The sequence below is a fragment of the Thalia democratica genome, chromosome 2 (assembly GCF_965202585.1).
Source record: "Thalia democratica chromosome 2, ktThaDemo2.hap1.1, whole genome shotgun sequence".
Lineage (NCBI taxonomy): Eukaryota > Metazoa > Chordata > Thaliacea > Salpida > Salpidae > Thalia > Thalia democratica.
In genome coordinates this window covers 31,271,307-31,296,084 of record NC_139166.1, presented here as the reverse complement: position 1 = coordinate 31,296,084, position 24,778 = coordinate 31,271,307, and the positions used below count along the sequence as shown (strand labels likewise).

Sequence of the window (24,778 nt, the reverse complement as noted above, 5' to 3'; positions counted from 1 at the left end):
AAATAAAGAAAAATGAAGTCATGTGTGATACTTCCATGACAAATAATTTTATAATTAGATACAATAGTAACTTGATTTGACGCGTAAAAAGATCTTTTTGAACATCATGTTTTTCGATTATAATTTTTATTCAATAGCGTATATTGTTTATTAAACGACAAAAAAAAGAGCCCCTAAAATATTTTGTTCCAGGACCTAGTGCATGAAAAAACCCCTCGGTTATCGAGTCGTACACCACTTGGATACATTTTAACGTCATGCCCAGGACAAAGAATTAGTGTAATGGTGCTTTTAGTTTTATAAAAAAAAAACTTACAATTAAACTAAAATTTCACTTATTAAGTTAAATTTTTTTTTAAACATTTCAGTAAGAAGTTTGAGTTATTAAATATATAAATTATTAAACAAAAAGGCTGAAGTATTTAAGTTAAGCATAAGAAGAAATTTAAAAGTAACCGCTTGAATGTGCTAACTTAGTTGCTCAGAAACTACTAAAGCTCAATTCTCTAAGAAAACTTAGTTCAGTAGAATGAGCTTAACACTCAAAAACAAGTAGTAGTGCAACTAACAACTTAGATTTAGAGTAATAACATTAAAATATCTAAGTTTCTTAAATCGTCCTGGTATGTCAACCATTTATTGTATTTTTTTGTCCTTATCATATATTATTTATACATAAAATCATACTTCAAAAAAAAAAGAAACAAAGCTTTTGTTATAAACTCATTATTAAATTAAACTTAGATACAAATTTAATAAATACATAACTTTTATTTTTAGTTTAAAATTAGAATATAATTGTTTAAAATGCTATATGTTAAAAAAAATCGATTTGAACTTATGTTTTGAGTTCTAGAATACATATTGTTTTTATTGTATGTGGTGTCTAGCACGTTGTGATCTTGCAAAGATTAACATCTTACATCAATGGTCTTACAATTTTTGATGTCATTGGGTACCATATGCCACTATATACCAAATAGGATATTCTTTATCATAATTGTGGTTATTGAAACCTTACATTTTAAACTTAACAACTTGAAATAGATTTATTTTACTATAAAACAATGATTTAATTTGTGCGCTTACTAATAAAAAAATGTGTAATTAAAAGTAAAGTATGCTATTTAAAAACTATAATGTTTAAAAGTTATTTATGATGATAAATTTGATAAACATAACAAGTTGTTTCTTGAATTAAATATTATTAAGTAAAATATATGCAATTTAGAAGTTTTATAAATTAGCCATAGTATAATAGAAATTTGTGCTGTTTATAATAACTACCAAACAACTAATCTATCAGCTAATATCAGCAGAAAAAGTCCATAGTTTTTATTTATAAAGTATTATATATAAGTAAATTGATATGTTTAAAGTTGATGTTGATATTTTAGAATTATAAATTTAAATACTTTTGTATAATTGGTTAAATAACTTAATAAGTTAAGTTTAAACATCCCCCTAAAATTTTTAAATGTTTGCAGAAGAAAAAAACAATGAATATTTTAAAAATTAGAAGCATTTTGGTTAATTGAAATGCTACATTAAAGTTCTGTACTTTAGAAGAGAAAAGTTTAAGAAATAGGTAGAAAAATCTATCATGGATATTGGGTTTGAAGATTTTGATGACATTAATCTTGAAAAAGATTTTAGGAAAAAAGTTAAAGTATGTTAGAAGTATCAATAAAATAATATATGTTTCTTCATCACTAAACTCGTACTTGCTGTTTAAAGATTTTTATGTTTCTTTCAGATTAATAATACAAAAAATAAATTAACGATGGTTTAAAAATCTACCAGTTTATTGCACGTTTTCTTCAAATTAATTTCGGACAACTGTCCTTCATCAGTGAAACTTGAAAACGTGCAATAAACTGGTAGATTTTTAAACCATCGTTAATTTATTTTTTGTATTTACTGATGCAGGGGAAAAAAATCACTAGTAAAAACAATTGACTTGTGTCCTGGACCGATTTGCGAATTATTTATAAATCTTTAAGATTAATAATACCAAAAACCTAACTATCAGATAATTTTTTATTATTATATACATTACTTCAAATGTATATTATAAATTATTTAAGATATAAAACTATTTGTCAACTTTATTATACTAAATTATAAATAATAGTCAAAATAACTTTTAGTACATTCATCTAATTTAAATTTTTTAAAAATAGTTTATTTCAGTATTTGTTAAAGCAAAAGTTAAATTTTTGCAAGCATTAATTAAATTAAGTTTAAGGTATAGTTTTATTTATAAAATACTTAAATTTCTTTAGTTATTGAAACTGTACTAAACATATGTTAATTTTTATGTTACAACTATATCAATATTGTTTCAGACTCAAGAAGAGCTAGATAAGCTAACAGTTGATGAAAACTTGAGTGAAATTGATAAAGCTGTCTACATAGTAACGTTTGTAGATTATTACTCATAATGAAAAAACAGTTTGTAAAAGTTTTACTATGTATTTTTTTGGTACTTTCAAAAGATATATTTTTAAAAATATTCTAGTTAATTTTTAAAGGTTTATCTTAACTTTTTTATATGTATCTAAGAGTTGTTAAAATTTATATAAATATATTTTTGTTACTTAAATATATATTTATTTATTTATATGTAATTTTTAATTTATTTTTGAGACTAATTTACTAATAATTAGGTAAATATGTTGAAAAATGTTTACTTTGTTGTTAAAGAATGAGTACATTTTTTTTTATTATAACAAAAAAAAGTTAATGTAAATTTGTATTCTAAAATTGATTATAAATAACTTTATATGTGTATATTTCATGCATTCCCTTATATTTTTCATTTCCTTTCATATTTAAGATAACATACTATTTTAATTCACAGAAAAGGACAGAATATTCAGTGTGTAAGTGTTATTAATAGTTTAGCTGTCCTTCTCAAATCATGGAGTGATACTTGTATCAAAAAAATAGTTCCAAGGCTGAATGAAATACTCAACACTTCTCCTGGTTAGTATAAACAATTATACTCCCTTATCAAAAACATAATAAAACAAAAGCATGTTGCCTCTTTGTTTTTTGAGTCATCAAAGTATTAAATTAGAAATAAATTATCAGTTAAAGCAAAAATGTTTTAAATTCGAAAAAAAATAAATTGTAGATTTTTACAAGACTTAGTCTAAAAAAGTTCAAAATTTACTAAAATCTATTTTTCTAAGTGTTTTTGGACTTAACAATAAAGTTTAATTTCTATGGACAACAAAATATTGCTCATTTTACTAGTTTAAAGAGCTGATTGAAAAAAACTGAGAATTAACATTTACTAATGAATAAGTTTTTTTTTTGAAGTTTTATTCGTAAATTATATGAGAACATTTGAGTATTTAAGTTTTAATATATTTAAAATGGTTTGTAAGTTACAAAGGTTCAAGTAGTTTTTTTGAAAATTAGTAATATTTGTTTTAAATGTCTGTAAAAGTTTGACAAGATTGGATAAATTTTATACTTGTAGTTTATATTTTGTTAACCCTAGTATAAGCTAGTTTTAGAAGGTTAAAATAAAATTAAACTTTCACTATATATTCAGTTTTATCAAAATTTTTGTATAACACTTAATTTTTTATATTCTTTGAGATTATATATTAAAAAACCATTAAAATTCTATCTCCTTTTTTTCTGTTTTATAAATTTGATAATTATCTAAAACCATGTTTTTTAAATATTGTAATAACTATATTAAATTACTTATATTTTACCCAGATACAGATCTACACACTGTAGCAAGCAAGTCGTATTGTAGTTTAGCTCAAACAGAATCCCCAGCTGTCTTTAATAGACATTTTCTGAAACCTGCTTTAAAGCACATAGAACATCCTGATAATAGTAAGTGTCTTTTCTTATACAATTTTCGTAGTTTATAGGTAAAAAAAACTTAATGAAACTTTACATACTTCTTTGTTTAACTTTATTTTAGTTTTGATAACCCACTGGTTGATCTTAGAAGCATTTGTAAAAACTTAAATCAATAAATGATTGTCTACAATACAAATACCTCTTATGTGTTTTCATATACTACATATATCACTTTAAGTATTATTCAATTAAAACGTTCAATTATAGCTAAAAAAAGGTACGTTAAATGTTTCAAGTACTTGATACTTATAAACAAAGCAGAGAAACTTAGTATATTTAGTACAAAACAAAAAATAGTTATTAATATCTATTAGATTTGCTTAAAAGTTTATATAAAACTGTTTTTAAGTTCTTAATTAATTAATTTTTGAAGTTTTTTGTTTTTTATTAACATTTTACAAACTTACACAAGCTTTTATTAGATAACTAGCTTTCAAATTAAATGTTTTTTTAATATTGTATCAAAAAGCAACATAAGTTTTGAAATGTACAGTATATTATCAAACTCAACTTACATATTATTATGTCATGTTGCTCAAATTTTGTGTATATATACTAATTTCGCGCCAAAAATTGTTATTTTATAGGGAAGTTTGATGCAAAGCCTCAAATATAAAGGTTATGTAAAATCAGGATTAATTTTATATTATAAGTTTGCCTTTATTACCGTCCATTTGTTTTCAGCCTACTAAATAAATATGTATACTATTTAAAAATTTAAAAACAGTTTAATACCTTTCTGTGATTCTAAATTTTTCAACATTAGTTTTATAACTTAGTAAACAAAAAAAGTTAAGTCTCATATTAGACCAGGGGTCGGCAGGCAGTTGGCACTTGCGGGCCAAATTTCAGGTTTTCAAAATCTTTGCGGGCCACAGTTTTTGTTTTAGTGATATTTGAATATTCTTTTGGCTTTAGTTTTGGTCACACCAGAGAGATAGTTGTACTTATATTCACTTTATTACTTTAAATGACTTTTAGCTACACATAAAATGCCTATTTAATATATAATGTCTATTGGAATAGAATTATTATTGTTTAATATACTTAAGTCTTAATAAAATATGTACTTTCTTAAACACTTAATGAGTTAAACTTAATGACTTATTATTATTATTTTACTTACAACCTAACTCTCTTTAAAAACCGAGCTTGAAAAACATATATGGGTCACTTTTATATGTTTTTTATATTACGAACTACCTTTTCATATTTGAAAAAATGTTAACTTTTGAAAATAGTTTTTGCATCTTAAATAGTTTGCACTCTTTAGAAAATTCATTTAATAGTTAATTAAATAAAATATATACTTATTTATACTGTAGATAAGCTAAACCTAATTTTTTAACATAGTTAATGCTCGAATACTTTAATAAAATACCTTATTAGTAATTAAGGCCATAGGGGGGGGGGTTCCGACTTTTTTTTTTACAAAAAATTACTTTGGCTTTTATATGAAAGCTTTAAATACAAACTACAAGCCTGTTTTTATAGAATTCAAAAATATAATTTAACTTTTGAGATATTTTATTTTTTGTAAAAAGTTTCCGATACAAACATATGGACCGCAAATTTTTTGGGGTCAATTTTCTCGGAAATTTAAAAATTCACTAAAAACCTATCTGCTCCTTCATTTTTTGACCTAGAGACTTCAAATTTTCAGGAAATGTTCCTTTTAATATTTTGAAGAATCTGAATGTTGGAATTTTTGAAATTTTGAAAAATAAAAATTTTATCCACAAAAAACTAAAAAAAAGGGTAGTTTTTTGACAATAATTTTTTTTTACTCAAAATTAAAAAAATTCCTACAATAGATCTCTTTAAAGTTTAATGATACACATTCTGTGAAAATTTGAGAAAGATTACTCAAAAAATGAAGGAGGAGATAGATTTTTAGTGAAATAGTCTTTTTTCGCATTTTTAGTTTTCGCCTTCCATAAGGAACCTATTGAACGCCCTTTCTTTGATCGCTTATATCTCAAAAGTTACTTTGAGTTTTTTAAAGCGGGTAAAAGTGTCTGATAGCTCAGATTAAATTCTATAAAATAAGATCAAGTTGTAAAAAACAAAGTGGACCCCCCCCCCTATGGCCTTAATTAATCTTTTACACGGTTGCCACTTTAAAATCAACAATGTCTGAATTATATTAAAAGTTTATTATAAGTTGAAATAGCTTACAACTTTCTTTTAATCAAGCTTAAACACATAACAAAAATATCATTATTATAAAAAAGCAGAATATGTAAATAGACAAAAAATTACCATTAGTAAACTACACTACAGTCATAAAAACTATTCTGAAAATTCGAAGATTTATTCAAAGTGTTTGAAATAAAAGTCTCAGATAAACCTGAGTTTTATTAAAAAATCTTAAACAGCTTTAACCAAGTCTGAGTTTACAACATTTTAGTACTAGCTTGTGTATTTGCCAACCCTGTTTAAAATAAAGTTCACAAAATAAAGAAATATTAATGTTTATTAACAGTGAATTAATAATAAAACAAAGAAAATTTTTGAAATTCAAATTGAATGGACAATTAAGTTTTTAAACATTTTTAACAAATGTATGAAAACTTATAAAGTTATTAATGAATAAGAAAAACCTATTTTTATTGAGCATTATAGCAATTCTTTATCTGCAATAAAAATATTGCATTTAAAAAGAGCAAATTTGAATTATAAGACGAGCTATAAGAACTATAAATGTTAGTTTGGAGTTATTGCGAGAAAAGAAAAAAAAGAAAACAAATCGCTTAAGTCAGTTTAAACAAAGCACATGATTATTTTCAGTAACTACAGAGTACAGACTGATCAGAAAAAACTGTTAAGGCAAGTTATAAAGTAGCAAAAGTAATTACTAAAAAAAGAAACCGTTTAGAGTTGAAAACTTATTTAAATAATTTGTGTTGGCGTTAGTAAAATATTTTTGTTTATTTCTTCAATATCAACATAAAGTGGTGTCTAGGAAATGTCTGAAAATTATTAAGCCGCATAATTCAAATTAGGACTTAAATTAATCTGTTAAGATCAGAGAACTAATACAACAGATATTGCTCATTTTAGAATTTTTCGTACAGGTGGTTTTACTAATTTTGACATTTTAGAAGAATTTATATGTTTAGTTCCAATACAAAGCACAACAATGGGTAAAGACATTTTAAAAGCAAAGGTGCAATGCACCAATATAAAGTTTTTAAAAGTACAACTTTTTGCTTCTATTTTTAGTATTAAGTTAAGTTAATGGTAAAAAAACAGTCTTAAATTATATAGACAAATTTAAACAATACCATTAAGACACTTTAAATGTGTTAAAAAAAAAATATATATGGTAGATTTTTTGTGTCAAATCGAAATTTCATTACTTTACATGTAAAAATTGTTTAAAATACCAGGTTTTTCGATAATTGTCAAATTCAAGGCTTTTTCAGATTTTTTAAGTATAAATTGTCAAAATCCAAGCTTTTCTTGGATTTTTTGGCAACACTAATTGTTCACACTTATATGTTTACAATTAGTATAAATAATAGTTTAAATTATATCAGCTGCAAGCCTTAAAATTAAAAATATATTTCAATTTAAACCAACACTGTGCATTGAACAAAACTTACATCACAAATTTAATTTACCACTCTTTAAAGCAAAAAAGTCAGTCCGAGTAACCAAAACTAGCCTGATATTTTAGCATACAAAAAGCAGTTCAAGCCAGAAACTGAATAATGACTAAAATGGCCTGAGAGTTGATGTCTTCAAATAGTGATTGTCTGAGTGTGTGGCAATTTTTATTTGATCGAATTTGAACTATTATGATTAAAAATGTACAAACTTAATAAATTACACTTTCTCAATCTAGTTTGTATTAAATAGGTAGTTCCAAAATAAATATATTAGTATGCAACGCATAAAAGTTAACTGTTTTGTCAAAAAACAGTGTTTAAAAAATCAAAAAGTCTACCTAACAAAAATTTTTTTAACTTATGTCATATATATTGTTTTAAATATGTCTGTACACACTTAGATATTACATGTAGAAACAATAATGTTAGAAAGTTATGAATAAACTAAATTTTATCGCGTTCAGTATTAAATAAAAAGTGGTTTAAAGTATGATCATCTTTGTTCATTGGTGTGCATAGGAATTAATTTAAAATGCAAACAAAACTTCTAAAAAATCAAATGTGTAAAAACTAAAATAAAACTAACCTAATTTCTTAGTTCTTAAAATTCTAAATGTTTTTGTGCACACTAAAATATAACATTTAGTAATAAAACATCTGTAATAAAAACTTAGGTATAAAAAACGTGTAAAAAAAACAAAAATGTAAAGAAATGACATTTTAGTTAATTACTGTGCATCACTTTTGTACAAAACGGAAAACATTTGCATTTAGTTTAGTTATTAAATAGGTAACATATAACTATCTTACTAATTCAAAGCACTTTTTACACTCTTTTTTCAGAAAACAATTTGCTGTTGTAAGAAAAAAGTTATTATGAAGTTGAGAAAAAAAACCTGGTGGAACGCTAAACTCTCTTTTTTGCATTTTCAAGCTAAATCAGTAAAGTCTTTTAATTCTTTTAAAATGTTATACAGGGACTTAAAATTAAATTTATCAAACAAATTTAGCTTAAAATACATTTTTGCTCAGCGGGCTACAATTTCATGCTTGCGGGCCGCATTCCATTCAAAAAAACAACGTGCTCGCGGGCCGCAGTTTGCTGACCATCAGCTTTTAACCTTTTTTTATTTTATTTTTTTTAAATATTTTACCCTTTTATAGAAGGTAATTACCTAATTTACCCCCAGTATCCAAGATTTTTATTAGTTTTGAAGAAAAAATCTAGATTTTTTTAAGCTTAAGCTTATTGGATATAAAACATTGTAAACATTTAAAAAGTTTATTTAACTAAAAAGTTACAGTTAAATACTAACCAAAAAATGAAAAAGACAATTAAAGAAAATTTATTTACATAACTTGCAACCAAGAAAACTTACCCCCTAAAATAAGTGAATTTAGCCCAGGTTAATAATCGCTATGTTAGACTAAAAACTTTATTTACAAAGATTATTTAAATTTGCAGAAAAACTATAAACAGTAATCTTTAGTGTTAAATATTTAAAAAACGAAAAGCTAGTGCATTAGTAACCTTTCTTTTCAATTTCAAGGATTAATTGTAATTTCTGCTATTTATTAGATTTTATATTAAGTATTTTTTTAAAGTTATATACATTTTATTACTGCTTTTATGGTTTTACCAATCAGCAATTGAAGCTTTATTTTTACAAGCAAAATTTTTTAGTAACATTGTCAAAAAATTATTTGTCCAGCAATATCAGACTTGTGGATAGACAACTTTATCGCAGCAATTCCTCGAATCCAGCATGAAGTACTTACAAAGCAGGTTATTCCCCTTTGTGTAGAAATGGGCAAGTTTTCTAAACCCACTAGTTCGAGGTTGCAGTGTTGCAAACTAGTTGCTGCGGTGGCATCCGTAGTATCTTCTGACAAGTCTGTTGTAATTAATACCTTACTGTATACATGATTTATAGCATATATGTTGAAACATATCTAATGTAGATAAATATACAACTTTCATGATAATGTTATACAGTACTTAGTATTCAAAATACTAAAGTAGAACTGAAAACTTAATTTTCTACTCAAAATTTTTAGATACTTTTTGTAATAAGCATACCATATGTAGTTCATATTTTTGTTGAATTTTTATCATTAAGCTTTTCAGGTTTTGTTTTGGTATTGTCTATTGTTTTAATTAGAAACTATTAAGTTTTTGAGTATATCTTAAAGAACTTTGATATTTATTTTGTAATGATCGTTGTATACATTGTTTTTTAAATTCGGTCTTGGTTTTGTGAGTGCCCAGTTTCTTTACTTTTTATACTTTAAAAACTAATGTTTTAAGTTATGTAAAAGGATTATAAAAATTACAGTTTATCTTAAACATATGTAAATTTATTATTTTTACGAATTATTTTTAGAATCACAACGATCATATTAAGTCTTAAAAATGTAAGGGTCCTTGTAAATGTTTTAAGATATATGATTTTTTAGTGATGTTTTACACAAAATAAAAGTTTTGTATCCTTATACATATTTACAGTTATTAAGATATATATTTAGAAAACTTCTTATATGTTCTTAACAATTCATTTTCTGGTTTACCTTATCTAAAATTTTTAAACAATAAAAAAAACAACAGCAGCATAATTAAAATATTTTAATTAATTTTATAAATGTAAAACTTAATCATGATGACTTTAGTTTACTGTAAGTAACATCGTTTCACATTTTAAAATTCATTAACATACATTTTAACATAGCATAAAGCAAGACGTTATACCACAAATGATGTTGTTATGCCAAGATATTGAACAAGAAGTAAGAACTCAAATGTGCAAATTTTTACATCAAATTGCTAAAGGACTCGGGTTTATAGTTTTAAATATTTAATAAATATTTTAATTCAAGTTAACATAAGATTTGGTCATACCAGTCCGATCATCAGACCACAAGCCTTCGGTAGACTGAGACTGGTTTCGTCCTTATTAGGACTCATCAGTCAGTCACAACTGAAAAACTTGCAGTCATCAGTCTACAAACGGCCTATCATGTTAAAACATGAAGTAACCTCACATGAGTTTAATTTTAAACATGATGTAATCTCACGGCATACGAAAGTCCAGACTTAGGCTCTGTAGTACTTAGACTGTTTTAATTTAAGTGAATAGATTTAAAAAAAATTTAACAGTTATACTGTAAATAATAACAAAAAAATTGTTATATAGGACAAATTAAAAGTGTTAAAAAACTATAGATAGATTGTTATAAAAAATAAATTTCTAAGTAGTAATATGTACTTACTTGTTGTATTTATTTGATTAAATGCAACAATAATAGAGTTCTGTTTTAATTTACTATAGTTTTTATTTTAAGGTGTTTATTAAAAACAAATATTAGAAGAGTATTTGTTCTAAGATTCATACTTGAATGTAAGATTTCCAGGACATTTTTGAAGAAAACTTATCTGTAGAAGATAAATGTAAAAAATTGACAAATAAACATTTTATTCCTCTTAACAAGTATTTAAGACTAATTTGTAACATTTTCGTACTTACTGAAATTGAAGTGTAAAAAATGTTTATCTAAAGATTGTAACTTTTTATTTGCAAACAAGAAATAAATGGTGCCTTAAAGTCTGTATAACATTTTTATAAACTTAGCTTTTAGAAACACGTGTATATTTATAGTAGGATTTTCTGTTATTATCACTTACATTTATAATTGTATAATACACTAGAAAAACAATTTATATATTAGCCTACAAAATGTGTAAAACAAAATATTTACTGAACAAACACAACATTTCTTCAATAATCAAACAAAAGAACGTGTTTTGTCTGTGAAAAACTGATTGTATTATTAAGTCTCAGAAATGTTGTAGATAAATTAGAAGTTAAATTTTTATTATATTATTTTTCTTTGACAAATTTTATTCTTAATTTGCTTGCTTTTTTACGATACTTTATTTTTAAACACCCCATGATGTAATTTAACTCAAGCATAAGTTTTAATAGAAAAGAAAATTGTATAACTTTCAGTTATGTTGTAGATAGGTTAAACTGTACACTTGTTTTTGTTTCAATCAATTTTTATAGTTTATTATACCATTAGTTATATAGCTTATTGATTCTATATTTTTAACGTTTTTATGACTATACTTATTAGCGAGTATGATTTTAATGAAGTATAGTGAAAGAAGTAAAAAAAAACACAATACGCTTAATAAAAGTTGCTTTCTTTAAAACTGTTTTGTTGTTAAACTTTAATAAGTTTTGAGCTTACTTGTATAAAAATATTATATTATTTGTACATAGTTTATTAACAATTTTAATTACCAACCCTAACCATTAATATATTTATCATTTTATTAAAACTTAGTAAGCTAAGTTTTTTTTTTGAAATTGTTTTTGTACAAAATTTTATTAATAATTGTTTTATGATCGTTTTGTTTATACATACTGACTTCTTTATATAAACTGTTTTAATAAAACCTTATTAGTTTCTTATAATGTTGTCAGGAAAACAGTGTGTTTTAAATATGAAATACGCGTTTACCAGTGAAACAAACTACCACTATACTAATAATCTAAAGAAGTAGTTAGTTTTTAGTATCCATACAATTAAGTTACAACCTTTAATAAGTTTAGAACGGCTTTAACAGTATTTTTTATTGAAATTAATTCCAAAATTTCAAAGATTTTTTCATTCTAGTTGTATTTTTTTATAAGAAGAATATTTTTGTTTTTTTAAAAAACAAGGATATATATTTATATCATTTTTTTTCATTGTTATAGTTCTTAAAAAATCTTGTGTGTTCAAAAAATTAGCAAAAGACAAATAGTGTATTATTCTCTAAGTTTTATATATATTTTATTACTTTTTTTAAAGTTTGCTTTGGTATCTTCTGTGATTAGAGTATTTATTAAAACACTGAGGACAGTTACAAAACTTTCTTATGATAATTTAAAAGTATTATATCTGTTTTCTTATCGTTCCTTTATAAAAAAACATTTTTTTTTACATATCTGAACTACTACTGTTTGTTTATAAAAAAATTTTAACCGCTTTAAAAAAGAAAAGAAAAAATTATCTTATACATTATATAACTCGTTTTTGTATAAAATGTATGCAGAATTACAAGTAGTTACCTTTATTTACATCAAGTTATAAATACAATTCTGTCTGCGGTTTTAATGTATAAAGCAATCTTTATCTTTTTTCAGAAACGTCTTTAAAAAACTTTAAAAAATGATTTGAATAAGAGTTAGTCGAATTAGTTTTCATGACAAAATATTAAAAAAAAATCAATTTATAGTACGTGAATTTCTAATTAAGTTTATGGTACTTTGATTTAAATAAAAAGTTCAATGTAGTTTTATTTTGTTTAAACTATAAGTAAACAATTTAAAGCCCAAAACCTTGTTAAGTTTCAAGTTTAAACTGATAATGAATTTTGCCCAAAGATATCTTGTGTGTTGATAATTTTAACCATAATCTCTAAATAATTTCACTTTATCTTAATACCGAATCCTTAGTTTTAAGAAATTGAGTAAAAAAGTTATTATAATTTCAACTATTAAGCATAAAAACTGACATTCTTTATAAAATGCAAAGTTATATTTTATTTGGCTTGTTAGTAACTTCTGCCTATTTTATGTTTACTACACTACAAATTTGCTCTTATTTAAAAAAAATTTATTTGAAAGTAGAGTTATTTAAAAATTCTATGGCTCGCCAATTTTTTTTAATAAACTTGACTTGTTCCTTCTAAAATGCTGCCGACGCCTGCTGTAAAATAATATTTTATTCAATACTAGTTATGATTTTTAATCAAAAGTTTTGTTGTTTTCCGTTCAATAACAATTAATAAATAAACAAAATAAAGTATTCAATTAAAAAACATTGTTATTAGATTATCAGACAATTGTTTAGAATTAAGTTTATTATTTATATTACTTTTTCCATGTTAAAAAATGAAATTATTTTACACTTAAAACAATCATCAACCTTCTGTTTATATTACAGATTATAGTAAAGTTATTTTTGATAATTTAAACTGTAGTATAGTTATAAGACTGATACACGAAACTAAATTAAATTTACCATAGACAAGTTTTGTTTAGCGAATAATAAGTAGCGTGGTTGAAAATAGTTTTATGTAATAAATAGAATTGGTTTTTTATAATTCCTAGCAAAATAAAAAATAATTTAACGAGTTTTTAATTGTTTATTTGTTAACAGACCGATAGATACACGTCAACTGATTTTATCAGAGATAATGGAACTTCTATCTGATGAGGAACCTTTAGTTAGGATATCCGCAATAAATGCTTACCTAGAAATTACTCACTTGCTTGATAAAGGTTCGATTTTACGTTGTATCTGTAAAAGTTTATTTTACATTAGTAAAATACTAAAGAAATTGTATTTTTTAATACTTTTAAAACTTTAAATATGTCTTTTACAATAATATGTTTTTTTTCAAACTATTAAGAATTATATTTATACTATTCATACATCCTAACTCATAAGGGTTTTTATATTTATACATTAAATTAAAGTTCTTGTAACTAATTTTATTTCCTTTAAACTTATTGTTCTTTTCAAACTTATTTAAAAATTTACGTCATATGATAGGTTTAAAAATAAATTCAAGAAATATTAAGTTGATTGCTTAATTTTCTAACCCTTTAAACAAGTTGAAAATTTATATATGTTTTCAAAAGTGATTACCAAACTTTGCCTTAAAAATATTTACAGCTATTATTTTAGTATTTGTTATATAACGTGAGGTAAAAGATTATTTTGTTTGCTTGGAAGTTGTCATGTTCTTACAAACAAAATTTTACTAATTAGTTGTTATGACTTAAAAAAGTTTGATTGTTTTAAATACGATGCACTCCTTTTAGTAAACAAACATTGTTTACCAATGTGATTCAAATGACAGTATTTTAGATATTTATGATAATTAATAATCTCAAATTTTAAATGATAAGTTTTATACTTTAAAAATGAATCTAAAAATTGCAATTATTATATAAAAAATACAAGCAAATCTTTTACACAATACTGTATTAAAACTAAGCTAAATTAAATACTTAATTTATAGTTTATGGTTCATAATAGTTATTTAAAAAATATGTCTCCAAAAAGCTTCCTTTTTTATTTTGCATCATTTCTTATTTCAATACTTAATTAAGCGTGTTTTAAAATAAAAAGTACAAGTAAGTAAAAAAAAGTAAAAACTTTATATAATAAATCTGAAAAAAAGCTCACATTGCTATTCAATTTTTTTTTCACAAGTAAAAGGGTAATATAGTTTTTAAATTTTTCAACAGATAGTTTAGCTAAAGTGAAGCCTCTAATTCATATTTATATCACAAGAGCAATTCAAGTTGAAGATTGTACTTTACCTGCTCTTGCTAAAAGTTATGGAAGAATATGTGCTAGTGTTGCAGGTAGATCTTTAAATGTTTTTTAATCGATTTGATTTTAAGTTTATATATAAACAAAACAACAAGCAAACTGATAAATTTAAAGTTATTTATAAACGTTTGAAAGTAACTTACAAGACTTTAAAAAAAATATTACTTTAGTATACTTCAAATACAAAAAAGCTAAACTAATAGCCCTTAAATAGCTGTCAAATGAAACAATAACCAGAACACTTTAGTTGCAAAGCTTTCGTCCTTTATTAGACATTTTCAATGCAAAAATACGGCTTATTCAATATATTTGAAATATATATTTGAAATATATTGAATAAGCCGTATTTTTGCATTGAAAATGTCTAATAAAGGACGAAAGCTTTGCAACTAAAGTGTTCTGGTTATTGTTTCATTTGACAGCTATTTAAGGGCTATTAGTTTAGCTTTTTTGTATTTGAAAATTTAAGCATAGCTTTGTCTGAAACAATAGTTAATTGGAGTTGTTTTTTGACCCCGGATTACGGCTTACCTGTTTTCTTTAGTATACTTCAATGACTTTTTAAACCTAAAGTTAAATAATATTTAAGCGTTTTATTAGTTTATATTAAACTTATTTTTTGTTTTCAGCAAACTGCCGTTTATTTTTTTCTATACAATAATATCATTACAACACAGATATTCTAACTATAGAAGAAAAACAGGAATTGGTAACAATTTTCTCACAAATGTGTTTATTAGGTAGAAAACAGATTCACAGAAATATGACTAAAATTGAACGAATGAAGGTATATTTTACATTTACAATGCTTTTTTTAAATTTTATAATAGGTTATATTTGAAATTTAAGCTATAATTTTTTTTTGAAAACAGTTGTTTTGATTATCTAATGAACCTTGCTTGCTTGTCTTGATATTCAAAATTTATTGTTCTAACAAATTTAACATTTATGCTTTCAGAAGTAATGCTGATATTTGTGAAATTAATTTTGATTTTTTAGGTTACTTATGTATTTTAAAGTTTTAAAAACACTACAAAACAAATAAACAAATTTCTTCATAGTTGTATATTGTGTATTTTTTACTACTATGGTATTATTTAAGTTATAGAATCATACTGTGTTTTATTTCATAGTTTTAAAATAGTAAATAACTTACTTTAGCAATACTAAAAACAGTTTTACAACATATTATAAAAAAGGTATTAGCAATGATAAATTACAATTAGGTTTACAAAGTGTAAATAGTAATAATTGTTATAAAAAAAACATAAGTAAATAACTTTTATTATTATCTTTTATAAAACTTGTTTTTTACAAATAGAATTTTTTTTTTATTAGATTGTCAAGTTTTTTATTTAATTTTTTCAAAAACGAAAAAATCCCACTTTTATGAACACCGCTATACATGAATTTCACAGAAGGTTGAACAGAGACTAGGAGAAATGCGATTAGGAGAAGCAAAAGTTGCGAAAACAGGAAGATCTGTTCATTCAACGTTTCAGATATCTGTCAATAGGCAAGATCTTCAAAAAGATGATCTTCTTGAATGTAGAAGAAATTGTTGTTATAATCTACCTGTTAGTTTTTACCTATTTATTAGAGAATTTAATTAAAGTATGCCTACAAAGTTGAGATTTAAAAAAAAGATAATTAAGAAATGAAATATAAGCAATTTACTTAAAAGGGTTGGGCTAAGGGAGTTATTTTTTAATTTTTGTCAAACTGTTATTATTACTTTTTTTTTGTTAATCTTAACCATATAAGTAGAAATCTTGAATATTAGTTTAGTTTTTTTGTTATATCGTTTTGATATATTTTTAACATATAACTATAAATAACACTAAAAAATACGAAAACTGTAAACATTTTTTTTTTCATTATAATCTAGTTTTTGTATCTATAAATTAAGAGTTAACTTGAAAAACCGTAATTTTTATTAACATTTTTATCAAAAAAAGTGATTAAGGTTGTAGCGCATAAAAATCTAATTTAATAAAAACCAATTTTAATAGCGGAAATATGTAATAAAAAAGCGCATTTTATTTTAGATGGTAGTAAAAATAAAGTGTTTTGTATACGTTTTAACTTACGTATTTAAGGTTTCGTAAACGGATATTAGTTATGTTAAAATAAATACAAGTCTGTACGTAAAAAAAAGAAATGTTCTTTGCTTTCCACATAAAATAGACAATGTTTTGAAAACGTTGGTATTCGGCATCTGATGGTGAGTTGTTTAACCGAACCTTTTTTAAATTTAAAATTTAGTCCGTTCTTGAGTTTTAAGTATGTGATTATTAATTAACAAATTGTATATTTGTGTTCATTTGTATTGTTATCACCTGTAGTTATATTCTAGCTTCTGGTGTGTGCATTTTTCTTTGTGTTTTTTTGTTTGCTTAATGAAATATAAAGTTAATTAGCTGTTTATATTAATCGAATATTATATAACAAATAACTACATATATCCTTATTTATCTAACCCGTAAATACTAATATACGTTAGAAGGTCATAGAGAAGTTTGATTTTTTTTTACGAAAATTTGAAGTGTTATTTGAAAGCTGAAAAATTATTTAATTAAAAAAAAAAAATTGAGATATAACCTGTTTTGTAAACAAAATCCGATACAACCGTATGAAATTGAAAATATGCATAGCCGGTTTTCTTAGAATTTTAAAAAAATTACTAAAAATCTATCTCTTTCTTCACTTTTAAAGCGATTTACTTCAAATTTTCAAGAAATGTTCCTTTTAATATAACGATCGGATTTTGTATAACTTATAAGAAGCGGATTATCAAAAAAAAATTTTTTTTTTAATTTACTAAGACGAAGTTTTATACTAAAAACGGACAAAAAAACTGTTGTTCAAAAATCCTGGAAGAAATTTAAAAACCTGTAAAAGAATTTCAAAATTTTTTTTGGCAACACTGAGTTTTGTATTGTTATTGTAAGTAAAAATAACAGTTTAAGTTTCCAAACAATAGTTTCTTAGCTGTACAAATATATAATTTTTAATTGATGCTGGTCTAAATATTATATTATTCAATTCAATATGATTTCATGAATTTGTTATAGTTAATATATACTTTGTATGCTTAACATTTTGATACGGTTTAAAACAAACAATTCTACATAAAACTTCAAACAATTTTTTTATTTGTTACAACTTATTTGCAAGCTCTTTAAATTTAATTGTAAAATTTTAAAACATAAAAGTTTTTATTGTCATTTTATGACGCTGAAATTAATTAAAAGTACGCACTTATAATGTCTCAATTGCTATTTTACTAAAAGAATACTTGAACTTAAATTAACCAATTAACAATTAAATTGCATTAGTCACTCAACAATACTTTATCAAGTTTACATTCAATAAAACGAAATTACATGTAAGTTTGTGATTTACAAAGTTTATACATTTTAGTATTTCTTTTTTTAATGTTTTTTTGATAAAGTTTTATCGGTAAATTATATATAAATAAAATAACGTGTATTTATTATCTTGTGTTTGACCACGTTAAAACATAGTTTACTAAGTTGAACAACATAATAACATTTTATAATTACAATGCGTAATCAATATACAAACTGAATTATAAGTCTAATTATGTTTACTAAATTTTTTGTTAAAAATAACAAAAATCTTGTGGAAGAAATTAAGAGTGTAATCTTCATAAATTGAAAACTGATCAGTCATCTTTTCAAGATTTCACTCTGGCTTTAATTACTTATTTATTATATATTTTTAATTGAATAGAAATAAGGATGTTTTTTTTTTTCCATTTAATTTTTTTTACAAAACTTTACAGGGTTAGTTTTGATACACTACTTACAATTTTTAATAGTTTTACAACTTTTAGAATGATATACAAAAAGTTTTAATGCTACGTAATTGAAAGTTTACAAGCCTATGAGTATATGCCATTAAAAACCATAATAACCTTTTAAAACAAAATTACAGTATACTTTAATTCTAGTGCACATTTGTAAAAAGTCCCTGCTCATTTGATAGTCTACATCATATTGCTAAATAGTGAGTATATCAGCCTTATATGTACAAATTATTAGTGGTATGCAGAGATTAGTAAACTCAATTTCGGTCCAAATAATTTTAAGCTGTTGTCTGTTTGTTTACACCTTTTTTCTACGAAAAAACACCAAAAAGTTAAATACGTTATAAAATATCAACAGTAAAATCACGAAGATGTTTTCGAATTAGTCAGAAAATCAGGAAAAGCAATAAGTTTTAGATGTTTTTAATCATATGGTCAAGATTTTTTTTTCCTGTTTAAGATGTTTTCTTCTCCCAATATTTTTAAAGCTTCAAAAACAAAGACAGCTTAGATAGTTTTTCCTTTTAAAACTCTTAACACATCTTAAAAAAACTGTCAGCTATATTAAGAAACTTTTTATAATTTTCAATTGCCAAGCTGACACTAAGAATATTTTCCTTAAAAGTGCATATATGATGTTTAAAGATCTTTGTTGACATTTACACATAATCATAAAGGTCATATAACATATACTTTACGTCTACATAGCATACTTTCGTTTAATTATTCAAACACAATTATGATTAATAATTTATCTATAAAATATTACTTTTTAGACTGTTTTTAAAGTTCTGTGTAAAATTAACTGTCTCTATAAAAAGTCTTACTTAGTTTCCCTATTATCAATTCAGAGAATTTCCTCTTACTTTTCATTAGAGACACAATATTGTTATGGACATAGGGGGTAAGAACATTTTTTTACAAAATTATCATTTGTTCTTATATAAAAGTTTTAAATAAAAACTATAAGTCAATTTTTGTGTAATGAATTTAAAAAAAATTTGGATATGACCGTCTTTGTAAAAAGTTTCCTATACAAACGTTAAGATTGCAGTTTTTTGTCAATTTTCTCAGAAATTTAAAATTCACTAAAAATCTATCATTTTATTCATTTTTTGAGCTAGATACATTAAGTTTTCAGGAAATATTTCTCATGTACTTTAAAAGACTTGTAGTGTTGGAATTTAAATGCTAAAAATTAAAATATAAGAAAAACAAGGTTTTTTTAATAATTTATTAGTTTTCAAAACTGAAGAATATTCTGCATTGAACAGATTTAACTAGACAAATTGGTTTACTGTAAAAACTTAAAGAAGATTGGTTAAAAAATAAAGGAAAAGATAAATTTCAATTATGATATTTTTATACAGAATAAATAGTAATTTTTCCCGTTTGTGGTTTGCGCCTTCCATTAGGAACCTATTGAGCTCATCGATTTTGATCGCTTATATCTCAAAACTTTCTATGAATTTTGTTTAGCGGTTAAAAATGTCTGATAACTAAGATAAAATGTACAAAATAAGATCAACTTGTAAAAAACAAGTTGGACTCCCCTATGTCCTTAACATTTGTATATTAGTTTTGAAAAATGTTTAAAGTTTATACAGTTTACAGAGCTTCTTAACGTATATGTTTTTTGTTTTCAACAATAGGTTAATAAATAGTATTACAAACGTTTTTGAATGTTTTTTTAAATGTCTTATATACATATGTATGTATAGTTTTTGTATAAGCCGTATTTAAAGCAAAGTTGATTTTGGTACAAGCATGTAGTTTTTAATAATATAAAATGTTTTTTTTTGAAAAAATAATCAAGTAATCGAAACTCTAGAAACAAAGAAAGTTCTATTTACACCGCTTCAAACTTAAACTGTTCATTATAAACTTTTATGTTAATACCAACTGTTGTACAGGCAATGTTTCAAGTATTTCACATGATTCACCTCTCAACAATCATTGATTGCTCTCTTGTTCTGTTATCTGACGATGACGTCATAGTCAGAAAAAGAGTTGCTGCTGGACTACACGAGGTAAGAATCTTAAATTTGTCTAAAAAAAGCACTTTAGCACTGAATTGCTGGTTGTAAGTGTATATATAAAATCAAGTTTGTAACAAAAGACAATAAAGATACTGTTATTATTTTTAAAATACTGGTTTAAATTCTACTGAATTAATAAGTTTAAAGTATCAAAAAGTAAAAAGTTTTTTTAACTGGCATACTATATGTAAGACTTTATATTTGTTACTGTTTAAAAAATTAGTTTGACAATCATTTTATTGATGTTATAAGTTTTAAAATGTATTTGATATTAATAAATGTTTTTAGTTTTATTTGATATAAGGTCTGAAAACTTAAGCATTTAAGTGTAGTTTGAATTTATACTAGGATCAAAAGTTAAAAAGTGCTGATAAATATATTACAATATAATTAAAATTTAAAACTTACTTTGTACTCTTGTATTATCGTTTTATATTTGATTGACTGTACTGTTTTTATTATTTAAGTCAGTACAAAATTTTCCAAGAATAACAACATAAAGCTACTAGTTTAGTTTCCTCTAAAAACCCTAGATGTACTTATTTTGTTGAGATTTTTTTCTTTAACCATATAGTAGTAGTACAAAGTTTAAAAACTTTATAGTCTACTCATTTTAATTGCTTGGATACACTGAGTGAAAGTTGAACACTTAAGTACTTAAGTGAACAAAAACATGTTTTTAGGTCACAATTAACCGAGTTCATCTGCACTGAAATTTTCTAAGTAGACCTCACTTTAAAAGCGTTTTTTTAATAATGTTTTCAGTATTTATTTAATGATGAATTATTTTGTAAAAGATTGTTATATATTACTTCAAAAGTTCTTGCATTTATAGTATAAGTTTTTACAGTTAAAATAGTTTTTTTTATAAATAATTTCAATTCTACTTTATTGTTAAATTCTTTAAATTTATAAAACAAGCTTGGTTTCATTTGATAAACTTTATTAACTGTTAAACTGTAACGTATAATTCATTGTTTATCTTACTTTCATTTAAAAAATTAAAAAGCAACTTAGATTTAAATAATTTTGTTAAAAGCAGTACGATGTTGATTGGTTGTTTACTTTTAAATCTTACAAATTATTATTGTGTTTCTTTCTTAAATAGGTGGTCAGTAAAGAAAAAAAGTAATTTCTTTAGTAAGTTATAAAACGCTAAGTTAAAAAAAAAACAAATGTATATTAAAAACTATTTCGGTTAACCGATTTCTTAGGCTTTTAAAATTTAAAGTTTTTTATAAAGAAAAGTTATTAATTATCATTTTTTGTTTGCATTTACACCTAAATATACTTTATTTCTTTTGTAGATTTTTTGAAACGAACAATATAAAAGCAGCTTAATTTAAATATTTGTTTTTGGTAGAATTACAAAAAATTAAAAGCATTATGGTCACTTTAAGAACAAAATCAAATAAAAAAAAGCTACTTTTGTTATTGATCACCTAAATAATATGTGAGATGAAAACCTGTTTGACCGATTACTTTTATGATGTTCTTGTAAGATCAGTTAAAGTAATAGATTACGATATAAGCTTAAACATACTTAGAATATTAGCACTCTGTTTTTTACAATTTTTTTTTTCTGTTTACTTTTTTTAAATAAACTTGCAAGTCATTAAAAACTGCAGTCTACTTTCAAATTTGTTTAGTTTTATAATATTTTTATAATACAAAGTTATTCTTTGAAATTAAAAATGTATAAAACTCAAGTTTTAAAGTTCATTTGTTGATACTGTTAAAAAAATGCCTACAAGTATTGTTTTTTCAATACTTTTATATTTATTTTAAAAATTTTAAAGTATTTTATTTGAATCAACATACCTTCTTCTTTTTAAACATACTATAAATTTAAGATATATTATTCAGGCTTATTACAATTGACCACTTGATAATAAGTTATACTAGTAGAACTTTGCAGTTTAAAGTTGAAATGAAAAATTAATACTCACAGATAGCTGCAATACTTGGAAAGAAAAGTCATTTATTGAAACCTCACCTAGATACAATATTAAGGCAGTATGAAAGTGTTGATATTATAAGCGCTTTATTAGAAAACTTGGACAAACTTCTTGTTCTTATTTTCATAAAAGGAAAGCTGTCAGATAATGTAGTAAGTTTACTTTAAAAAATCATTACTAGTGTGTATCTTATGCAAATATTTTGTTGTGAATATGTTAGTATTATTATTTAGTTTCTACCTATGGTAGGATTTTGTTTAAACTTATAGCACTATAACGTAAAAAAATATTTATTCTAAAAGAAAGTTTGTTATAATTAAATTTTTCTATATTGAAAATATATATAATTTTTCTATTATTCCTATCGATAACTATCTAAGAATAAAAACAGTTGTTATATTAGTAGTTTATAACTTACTTTATATCAAGTTACAGTTGAAGTAATTTATTTTTTAGACGATAACTTATTTAACCACAGTTTAAATTGTGCTTAACTCTTATTAGTTTGTAAACGCGAAATGTTTTTAATTCAACAGCAAGGAGGCATAGCAGATATACAGCAGGCACTCGTAGCTCTTCAAACGAGACTGGACGGTTCAAGCGGTAACAAATGGAGTCTTGCTTGGAGGTGCCAGATGAAATTTGTCAAGAATATGAAGTGCCTTCATCAAATATTCACTTCTGATTATGTTTACTACAAATTTTTGACACCTTTTTTAAATATGTGCAAAACTAATGTGAGTTTAAAGTAATTTGTTCAGTTTTCTAGGCCTAATATTTTATTCTTCTATTACGTTTATGTAGAACTTTTAGGTATACTATCAAAATCCACCCGCGTTTGAAATCCAACCGATCAAAATCTACCTGCGTTCAAAATTCACCCGATTTTTTTTAATTTTCTCTATTTATTAATTTATTTTATACATTTTTTTTAATTTTTTATGTTATTTTTTTTTTTTCACTATCACTGTTACCCCTAACCCTTAACCTCAGTCGGTAAACGGTTCACGAATTTGACCAGGTGGATTTTGATCGCGGGTGGATTTTGAACGTGTCCCAATTTTTAACGTTGTTTTATAAGAAAAAAATTTGACATTTTTTTATCACGGTTTACTCAAAATTACAAATTAAACTTACCTATAATACATTTTTTTAAATTTCTGTAACGGTTTTTTAAATTACATACCTTCAAATTGATTGTTTATTAAACAGTAAACTGAAAACATGTTGAATACTATAACTTAAGTAGTGTTGCAAATGTTAATTTTGGTAACTTATAAACAACCAATCTGACTTTTTAAACTATTTATTTTTGTTCTATTTTTATTTTATAACACTTCTCTTTTTAAGTCAATAACTTTTTTAAACATTAAGTCATAAGTAAACAATAAATAATGCATCAAAATAGCTTATTTTCTACCTATGAAACTACTTTTAAAGTTAAACCTACGTTTTTGAATTGTTTTCAAGTAACTTGTTGGTGGTTTCCTTACTTCGTTTATATGCTTAACAGCCGTATCTACCAGTAAAGAAGGCATGTTGTGATACAGTTTGTACTTTATTGAAGTACAATAAACGAAGTGACTATAAAAAAGAAGTCTACGAATTCGTTATTTTAGGTATCAGTTTGTATTGATATAGGTTACTTTTCTATAAAACAAAACAATAAAAACTAAGTTTTATCAAAATAGTAAATTAACTTATTAAAAAAAAGTTTATGTTGAGATAAATACAATAAAAAAGTAAACCATTACTTTTTGTAAATTAATTATGGTCTAAAATAGTTAATGGTTGTGTTTAAACGCTTTCATAAGACATTTTTTTTAATCGTATTCAAAAAACCTTATTAATGTTCTTACTTAGCTTCTTATTTAGGAAATGATTGTTTACTGAATCCAAAAACATAAAAATTATTGTTTTTTCACGGAATATTTTACAAGAATTAAAATGTGTTAAAATTTTTAGCCTACACTTTTGTTATTAAGTTTTATGTAAGCTTGCCAAAATCCTTGTATAAACATAACTTTCAAATACGCTTATAATTAGATAACT

At 23.9% G+C, this 24,778-nt stretch overlaps 1 protein-coding gene across 3 annotated transcripts in view; it reads left to right on the top strand.

Moving 5' to 3' along the window:
- Positions 1-1,495: 1,495 nt before the first annotated feature.
- Positions 1,496-24,778, top strand: part of LOC145849927 (serine/threonine-protein phosphatase 4 regulatory subunit 4-like) — a 30,087-nt gene continuing 6,804 nt past the window's right edge. For 2 of the 3 annotated variants that reach the window (XM_082955043.1, XM_082955044.1), the window contains exons 1-14: positions 1,496-1,669; positions 2,349-2,422; positions 2,864-2,988; positions 3,739-3,861; positions 9,218-9,398; positions 10,232-10,339; positions 13,713-13,834; positions 14,810-14,929; positions 15,575-15,684; positions 16,316-16,474; positions 20,643-20,759; positions 22,720-22,878; positions 23,263-23,463; positions 24,240-24,345. In XM_082955043.1, coding sequence (XP_082811169.1) covers positions 1,604-1,669; positions 2,349-2,422; positions 2,864-2,988; positions 3,739-3,861; positions 9,218-9,398; positions 10,232-10,339; positions 13,713-13,834; positions 14,810-14,929; positions 15,575-15,684; positions 16,316-16,474; positions 20,643-20,759; positions 22,720-22,878; positions 23,263-23,463; positions 24,240-24,345 — 1,771 coding nt within the window. In that variant the 5' untranslated portion in view covers positions 1,496-1,603. The remainder of the gene's footprint in view (positions 1,670-2,348; positions 2,423-2,863; positions 2,989-3,738; positions 3,862-9,217; positions 9,399-10,231; positions 10,340-13,712; positions 13,835-14,809; positions 14,930-15,574; positions 15,685-16,315; positions 16,475-20,642; positions 20,760-22,719; positions 22,879-23,262; positions 23,464-24,239; positions 24,346-24,778) is intronic. The other variant, XM_082955045.1, reaches the window with a different exon arrangement.